This window comes from Chenopodium album, chromosome 17, assembly GCF_948465745.1.
Source record: "Chenopodium album chromosome 17, dcCheAlbu1.1, whole genome shotgun sequence".
Taxonomy (NCBI): domain Eukaryota; kingdom Viridiplantae; phylum Streptophyta; class Magnoliopsida; order Caryophyllales; family Amaranthaceae; genus Chenopodium; species Chenopodium album.
This window is the reverse complement of record NC_137850.1, coordinates 9916833-9926338: the sequence shown is the minus strand read 5'-3', so window position 1 is coordinate 9926338 and position 9506 is coordinate 9916833. Positions and strand designations below refer to the sequence as shown.

At 31.3% G+C, this 9506-nt stretch overlaps 1 protein-coding gene across 1 annotated transcript; it reads right to left on the bottom strand.

Annotated features, from left to right (window-relative positions):
• Positions 1-8350: 8350 nt before the first annotated feature.
• On the bottom strand, positions 8351-9133 carry LOC145588634 (uncharacterized). The gene has a single exon (XM_081645251.1). The coding sequence runs from the start codon at positions 9131-9133 to the stop codon at positions 8351-8353; it is 783 nt and encodes a 260-aa protein (XP_081501377.1).
• Positions 9134-9506: the final 373 nt, after the last annotated feature.

Here is a 9506-nt window from a genome sequence, read left to right as displayed (position 1 = left end):
GTAATAGATTGTAAGCTGAAACCTTCTTATCTTTTAGGTACTGGATAGTGACAACCGACCGAACTTGTAAAATTCTATCTTGTCGATCTAACAACATTTGTGTATAAAGCTTAGACCTATAAAAGTAATAGTTGGTTAATATGATATTGAGGAGCATGTATCTAATAATTGAGTTGGGATATTATAGATACCATTCATGTAAGACATTAGCCTTGTCTCCCTTCGGGTTGTAGATTATTTAGCTGTACATTCCAGTTGACAAAGAGAAACCTATATGATGTATATTATCATTAGATGTAGCATACACATTATCAATGATATATAAGTCTGGGTTTTCATATTCTAACCTTTAAGAGTACTTAGTTTGACGGATGTGAACCCAACTACGATAAATTTTTTAGCCCAAACATTTAATTCGTCGCATTTACTTCTAGCAAGATGTTCCAGACATTAATGATTATAGGCTGAGCGTTGCTATTACAAGGGGTAGGCAAGCAGAGTAGTTATTAGTTATCATTGTTAGGCTGTTTTTTAAAATGTAGTGCAATATATAAAGCTTACGTTTGGTCAGTTATCACAACTTCTCTAACATAGGATGGCTGACCATAGCACGAGTTAACCAGTCGAGGTTCTTCTTCCACAAATAAGACCAGTCTCAATACATCTACAATGAGCAATAGTTGATATTAGTTTAGATTATGTAATGATTTTAGTTAGATATGTAATATGGGGTTATCATACCATTTGTGACATCTTCTTAAATGTCATGTGTTATAGACCCTATTGGCCGAAGCTCTGCATTTTATGAAATATGTTCAAAATTACATGGTGTAAATTATGAAAGATGTAAAACTGAATTACTGTATCATACCACAGATTTCATCTAAGAAATTAGTTTTTGTGATAGCTGATATTGTGTTGAACTCAGGTTCTGCTTCACCGGTCACAAGACAAATTTGTTGCACAAGAGTTGTAGGTGCAAAGTTCAACTGATATAGAATATCAGTGATAGCAATTTGGAAATGCTTTGGGATAGGTTTGATTAGAGCATTGGTTATCTCATAATGGTCGTTTATTATGAAAGAGAAGGCAATCATATCAATTTGATCTTTCAAGCAACCTACCATGTATTAGTTTTCCCTGTAGAAGGAAATCTTGAAATGTAACATAAAGCTAGACATGGAAAAGTTGTCTAGCCTAAGTAAGGTTTTGCATTTACACTTGTTAGAGTTAAGTTGATTTAGTTTAGAATTAATCTGCTTGCGAAAATGCTAAATTCATTCATTGCAGTTAACCCATAATTAACGATGAACAGATGTTGAATAAAAGTAAAATTAATATACAATTTGATATTATGCAGAACTAATATACAAGTATACATGGTACAATTGTAAACTTCGTAATATGTTCATTCGATGAATTTTAATCAAAAGCTATATGCATAGAATTTTATAAATAAGTTGATGATGTTAGTGGTGAATCATTTGTGTATGTGTATGCTTTATTTATTTACTTATAATCACAGCCATGATAATATACTTCATCACTTGTTAATTGAATGTGATAAAAAAAATCAGGTATATATATGTAACAATAGGATCAGAGTGAAAATATAGAGCACATTAATTATGCAAATCTAATATATAATGATACATGATTGGCAAGTAGTAAGGATACAGAATATACCTTTTGGTCAGAGAATAAAATTGTTTGGTATAAAGTGCAAGTATCTGTGTCCAGTAATCGGTTAGTACTGCTAATTGCTTTGACTTTGATTCTAAAGTTTTTAGTGTCTGGCTTCAATTCATCAACATATAGCAATTAGGGTTTCATATTTTTCACCTGCAATTGTTTTTAAAATTGATTAATCAAGGAAATTATTATTACATGATTGACTATTTAAATATCATAATTTATAAGAGAAAAAAAAATGGACATATATATGTAGATATTTATTGAACTCACTAATTTGCTTTAAATTTAACTTGTTAACAATTGTTTTTTTAAATCCTTTTTTTTCTTTTTTTTTCCTTTCGTGTATTTTCTTAACTAAATTATGAAGAAATTAATTGTAATCTACAAGTAATTGGTAATTACAAATTACATGTTTGAGTAAATTAGGTGTTATATTATATATGTCTAAATACATGTGTTTGCTGTAATTGTGTCCTTAAGGAAGTGTACTTAACTTTATGGTAAGTGAGCTGAATTGGAGAATCTAATTTCGTTACCAAATTTTGTCAATATCTTAGGAAATAATCAACATGTATGAATGCTATGATTTCAAAACGTAGCAATGATAAATATGTAGAAAATATATATGAAGCAAGAACAAGAGGTTAAACAAAGTTGGATTACCTTGATTGTACACTTGTGTGATATATGATTTTGCTTTTTTCCAAGATATTTTATAGATTTGAATGAGAAACAACTTACTGAGAAAAGAGCTTATGCTCGTGAAGGCTATATATAATAGGTGAGGGAAAGAAGTACAGGATGAGCTATAATTATAGAAATATATCAAAATTTAAATTAAAGACAACTTTAACCTTTGAAAAGTTGTGGTGGACCTTAGCTCATTGTACCTTTTGCTTGTACAAATAAAGGAAATTTAGCTATCAGATTTGTGTATGAGAAAATAGTTAAGTCTTGTCATTGAATTATATAAAGAGTAAATAAGTACTTCTTCCCATACTTTTTACTGTTTCCTTTCTGATTTTGTGATGTTGTGTGGATCAAGTAAGGGGTTAGATTAACTTGTCACTTGCCTTTTTTTTTTTTTTATGATTACACAAAAAAAAAGTGAGTGGTATGCTAAGAATGTACTTGATCAATTGAAGGTCTAATGACCCTAGCATGTTAAATTGGTTTTAAAATTGTGTGTTTTAAATACATTATAATTTTTAAAATTTTATGTTGTTCAGTTAGGTAAAGATATATTTTTCATTTGAAGTGATTTTTTAATCTGACGTTTAGAAAATTAATTATCATTTTATATAATGATCTTATTATTAGGTGGCAATTATAATTCAATCTTATAGTAAATTGTGTCAATTATAATTTTTTTTTTCTTTTTTTACGGGTACGTCAATTATAGTTATACATATATATTAGCAAAAGTTCATGAAGTAGCTCAAGGTTAGGCATTGTTATGTGTTACTTTTTACTAAACATCTGAAGTATATAAATCATGTCGTATACGTACCAGATTCTATTGTTTCTAACTTCGTAAGGAGTCTATGCCGGGAAATGATATAGTACACCTTGAATGGTGGTAATTGAATAAAAAATTTAGCAAACAGCTTTTGCAATTGGTGTGCAAGAGATCGAAAAAGCTGAGCTTCAATGCGCATAATTGAATTGTAAATTTAGTAAACATATTTTGCTATGGGAAAAAAATGAGAGTTGTAGTGTTTTCTAAATAGTAAGCATAAAGATGTATGAGTTTCTCCCATTTGATGTACCAAAATATAAAATTATACATTAAGTGCTTCATTGTTTCTAGTACAAAAATCACAGACAGTGAGACAACCCAAATGAAGTGACTACATATATTGCACTACTAATAACTTTAAAAAGTTGTCATAAATATCGTAGCTGCATTAATGGATGATGATTCCAAAATAATAGGTTCCTTATATATATATCAAAATATTAGGTAGAAATGTTCATTCAAAAGTAGGTAGCATATACTATTGTATAGCAAAATAGCATCAGCATTAAAACCTGCATGAACTTGTATACTCACTAAAGTCCTTTTGTAGGAGTGCTTGTGTAATCAGTCTTTTTCTTGTGTGCTGAGGCATTATTGCTTTTGCTTACCATTTCTTGATATTCAACTACACGGTTCTCCTGCTTGTCGAAACTTAATATTTCTGAACTTGTAATGAGAACACTCAGGGAACGTTTCTTGCGTACACCTATTGTGCTGCTGTATTCAACAAGCTTCTTCATGAGGATCTCTTGTTTCACATTATCTCCTTGAGACTTTATAATTGCAGTGCCGTCAATGGTTGGGTGAATAATGTTCGTGCTTCTTGCTTCAGAAAGGTTATCATAAATAACAGCACTGTAAGTCTGTTCATCATTAGAAGCCTTAGTTTTTTGCTCTTTAGTACAAAGTTTTTTCAGTGAAACTGGTGAAGAATGCATGACCAGCTCATGTGCAGGAGTAGGAATTGAATTGCCTTTTGCTTTCTCAGTGTCATCTTATGCATTAGCGACTGTACTGTCAACATAATTCAGGTTTCCACCAAGTGCAGAGTTTTTTTGCACAGAAGGATTATCAGTTGCAGTAACTGATTCATTAGTTGCACCCATTGGAAGGGTCTTACTATTTGTAGCCAAAATTTTAGAATGTTGAACAGCATCATATACATGCTCATCATTTACAGTAGGGAACGCAACGGTGGTAGCAGACCTGTTTGGTGGTGCAGGAATTGGTACATCATGTTTGATGTCTTTTGTGTTTATTTCTACTCCTTTTAAACACCATTTAAGAACATGTTCCTTGACAAAGCTGTCGTTGGGCCTGTTTGGACTAAAATGTGACTAGTACGGAGTCTGTGCTGAATGAGCATGAAGTTCTCTACATCTTCCTGTGAATTAAACAGTAGCTTAGTAAATATATATGTCTAAAGAATGTGTGGGCTACATACCAGTTCTAAAAATCATACATGCTTATCTCTAATGCTATTTGCCCTTTTTTTTTCGGAAAACAATGTCCATAGTCTCAAACTATAGTGATATGTGGAAAATTCATAGTACTTTCAGAATCTTTTATAGCATGAATTTCTTTAGCAGTCATCCCAAACAGTTTTTCTGTATCAGAAGTGAATGTTGTCAAAGCCATTGTTCCCGAATCATCTATGGCTTCAAATTTGAAAGTGACTCTGCAGCCCAAAAGTGAAACAAGTATATTAGCAATAAAATGTGTGTAAATTATTTAAAATTCCTATTACTGTAGAAGAATACCAATATGAAGAGACATTGTCCTTCTTGCAGCTAATCCGTGTTCCAACAGGTAGATATGAGCGCCTTCTGCAGTTGAAACAACCAATATATATAATGACATCATGAAGATTAGGCTGGCTAATTGCTACATGCAACCAATGTCTTTCTTCTTGTAATACATTATGTGCCTGCCACATGAACAAGAGTAAATGCCAATGCCTTTTAGGAACTAAACTGTAATAAGCAGCAAATTCAACCTTTTTTTTTCCTCAAATTCTGAATGGTCATAGTTGTTTCATTCGTAGTTTGATGTTGCACATGTTGCTTTTTTTGTTCATCTTGTCTAAAAGTTGTTGAGTATGACATTTGGTCATGCATATAAATTCACATGAATGATCAACATTGAAACTTGACAAATATAGGTATATCTAATGTTCTATAGCATACCATTCACGAAGAGTGTCTGCCTCTTCTCCTTTTGGGGTCATGAATGATTTGAGTAGACATTCCAGTAGACAATGAAAAACCTTAGCCAGTAATAAGAATTGTTAACTATCATAGGTAAAAAGAAAAGGTTAGTGAAGATACACTAACTTCATATAAACGGTGTACTATACCTTTATGCAATGAAGGCCTTAATGCAATAAAACCGACCACAACAAAGTTCGTAATAGATGCACTTAAAGCGTCACAAGCAATCCCAGCTAAATCATTCCAAGCAGTTATGGTCAAAGGTTGTGTATTACTGTCAGTGAGGACAACAATCTCAGAACAAAATTATACTGTATGATCATAGTAAGGGGTTAAGTTGAAAGTGTATATATATATATATATATATATATATATATATATATATATATATATATATATATATATATATATATATATATATATATATATATATAGTAACTTACGTATGATCTGTTACAATTATTTCTCTAGCATAGAATTCTCCCTGGCTGGGAGTGATAACACGTATAGAACAATACCTACAATATCTATTAGGGAAAAAGTATAGCTTCATCATTCAGTTTAAGAATGTATGGGGAACATGAGAGGAACATGATCACTATAAAACTATATTGAAGTTCTGGTTACCATATTTAGTGTCTAATATCATAATGCGTGGTATTGTGTGTATAGATTGGAATATTGGACCAGCTGCTGCTATCTCAGAATTTACTGATCGAACAACAGTGCGTCCTCCAAAGGACATTTGATAAGCTATAAGTTTGATAGGAGCATTTGAAATCACATATTCACCATTGTATACTATTACATCCTTGAAACCTTATACTTGTTCTCCAAATAATGCTCCTCTCATTTTATTTCCCTAAACAAAATGGATAAGTGGCTTAAATCTTTGGCCACAAATCATGAATGCAAAATATAAAGAGGCAAAGCATTTTACTTTTATAGACATAGCTCTATTGTTCAAGTTGTAATTACTGGAATCTCATTGGAAATCCAAAAGAACATTTATACTATACATTTTAGGCACATTTTCAACATAAATCAGTAACCAATTGTATGTGAGCAAGACAATATTGTATGTACAATGAGGGGCAAATACAGTTAATTTCTAAGCAATTAGATATTTGTGTTATTATTAAAGAGTAGATATTGTAAATTTCCAGCCAATTAGATGATTTTGTTGATATGTAGTATATAATATTTGCATACATCTTATATCAAATCAGAGCTATTTCATCTACAATATCGATGTTTCTAAAACAAGTGCTCTCTAATATTAGCTACAAAATATAGAAATTAGGTAATAATTTAGTTATATGTATATGTTGAATTTGTACAGGCTATATACCTTATCATCAGTCAATAGGAGGCTTTGATACAAAATTCCTTTTTTAGAAGATGGTTTAGGTCGTGCCTTTTCCAACACTTTAACCTTCAAACTGTAGGTTGTGCTATTATTGTTGAGTTCATCAAAGTATGCATACTTCTTGTCCATGTTTGTATGCCTACAGTTATACACAATTGTAGGTAAGAATAATATAGATGTAGATATTGTAGCTAGTGAATTTATATTATCAGTAAACTATTGAATTGCAGTGCATCTGAAAATAGTTGTAACACCAAAAATTACAAGAAAACAATAAGATAGACGGGGAACAAACCCAAAATCTAGATTGTTAAAGTTCCATTTCCCCAAAATATATATAGATGACGGAGTAACAAATTACTTCAAAAATTGAAAACCTAAGACAAGCATTGTTTGTTTGTCAAGAACTGAAGATTCAATTGAAATCTTAATATTCTTGTTGGGATTACTTGTTCAACTAAGCAAAGCTTAATAATGTAGCTATGAAGAATGTTGATAAGTGATAATTATAATTCATTTCCGATACAAGACATAGACAGATCACACATGTAAAATAAATATCTAAAGTAATTAAAATATCGCTTGAAAACTAAGAGCAAGGAAAATACCTCTTGAATGCGAGAAAAGATTGAATGTTGATGGTTGTTCCTCTTGTGCTAGAAAGGATAAAAGGAACACTTAGAGTATATGTAAACTTTGTAAAATTAGAAAAGACAAGAACAACACATGTACAAGAAGAACAGTGTAGCAGTGAGTACTATTGGAGCACATGGATTTATCTTAGGCTTCAAGGCATAAGATAAGTATGCTAGCTATTTACAAATTGTACTTGTAATTTCATAAGTTTTCACAGCTATATTTTTCCCCAAAGCAAGCTGTAATTTTTTTTTGAAGGAATCTATTCTCCTAATCTACAATTGCAAAATTTCTTTTTTTGAAGGATTCTTAATTTACATGTTACATTATTTCAAAACCAGAGGATTTTAAACTTATTTCATTTTAAGATTATATATTAATAGGAACATAAGCTTAAAATATATACAAAGTAAATCAAATTGAAATTGTTTTTTGAAATCGGAATTGATTTAGCATGCTATTATCTTACAAAAGGGGGAAAAAATTAAAATCATACATTTCAATTAGTGGTATTAGAAATTAGATCTAATTTCAGTATGTTTCATTAACATACTAAACATTTAATTTAAATAAGTAGCTATTGCAAAATATGTATTAAAAAGGGATATATGGCTTTTTTCATAATGACTATCATACAGTGCTATCATGTTTGTTATTCTTTAGGTACTACACATCGGCATAGTACCCTTTCATCTATTTGTAGATGATGATATTGATCCTGTCATTATGCAATAGGGTCTCTTTTTCTTAAAAATAAAATCTACCAAGTTTTAAGGAGTCCAATAATGTTTCATAATAGTATATAATCATGTTTGCGTTGTAGCAATTATCATTAACACAAAAAAATAGTTAACAGAGCTTTATCATAATTAAATCCAAAAGCATAACATTCTGGAGTGGGATATATCTACTATAAGTTTCCTAACAAATCCCAGATAGTTTTAACACTTCATAGCAAACCACATTTTCAGTACATGTTGGAGTAAATGGCTCTGGGGGCATCGTTGAAAAACCGGTTACATCTTCTTGTTTTTTAGCTCGTGAAAGAGCAACATATAGTTGTCCATGAGAAAAACAAGGTTGTGGTAAGTACACAGATACTCGGTTTAATGTTTTCCCTTGAGACTTATTTATGGTTATAGCAAAGCTTAATTTTAAAGGGAATTGTTTCCGTTCAAACTGAAATGGAAACCTAGCTGAAGCAGAAGGGCGTAAATTTATACGAGGTATAAAGACATGATTCCCCTTATACTGTCCAACAACAATGACACATAGTACTACATTTGGGAAGAAACCTTTGCATATGAGACGTGTTCCGTTACACAAACCAGCAAATGGAAGCAAATTGCGCAACAAAATGACAAGAAAGTTTTTCTTAAGCATAAGTTCATGCGGACTTAATCTCCTGGGACAGAGTTTATTCAAGAATTTTGTGGGATAGACATCACATGTATCAGTTAACATTGTGTCAAAACTTTTGTACATTACAAGGTCTCCAGGAAATTGAGCTATTAATGAACTGTTTATGGAATTGACATTGTCATTCAGAGGAGTTAGAATGGCTCTTTCTGTAAATAATCTGCTGTCATATTCTCCTTCATAAAATTCTGGAAAAACGGCCCTTGTTACTTCTGACACAGGGTTGTCATCAGCTATAAAAGGGTTTGATATTTTCACTACTACAAAATTGGGTTTAAGTAACATCTATTGGTAACACTTTAAAAATTTCATGATTGATTTATTTTACGCAACACCTTTGTAACACTTTGATAATAGGTAACATTTTTTGTAACACTTTGATAATAGATAACACTTGATTGTAACACTTTGATAATAGGTAACACTTGGTTGTAACACTTCATTTAATATGACTAATTCTATTTTTTAATCAAATACTCTGTTTTTTTCCCATCAAACTGCACCCTGATTAAAAAAATATATAAATCACACCTTTTCTTCCTCCCTTAACCTGATTAAAATTGACCCTCACAACCTCCCAACTTTCTTCCTCCCTCGTATTCTTCCCTCAAGCTTTCCTCGGCTTCCGATCCACTGCTACCCCCATCTCGCTCCCGGT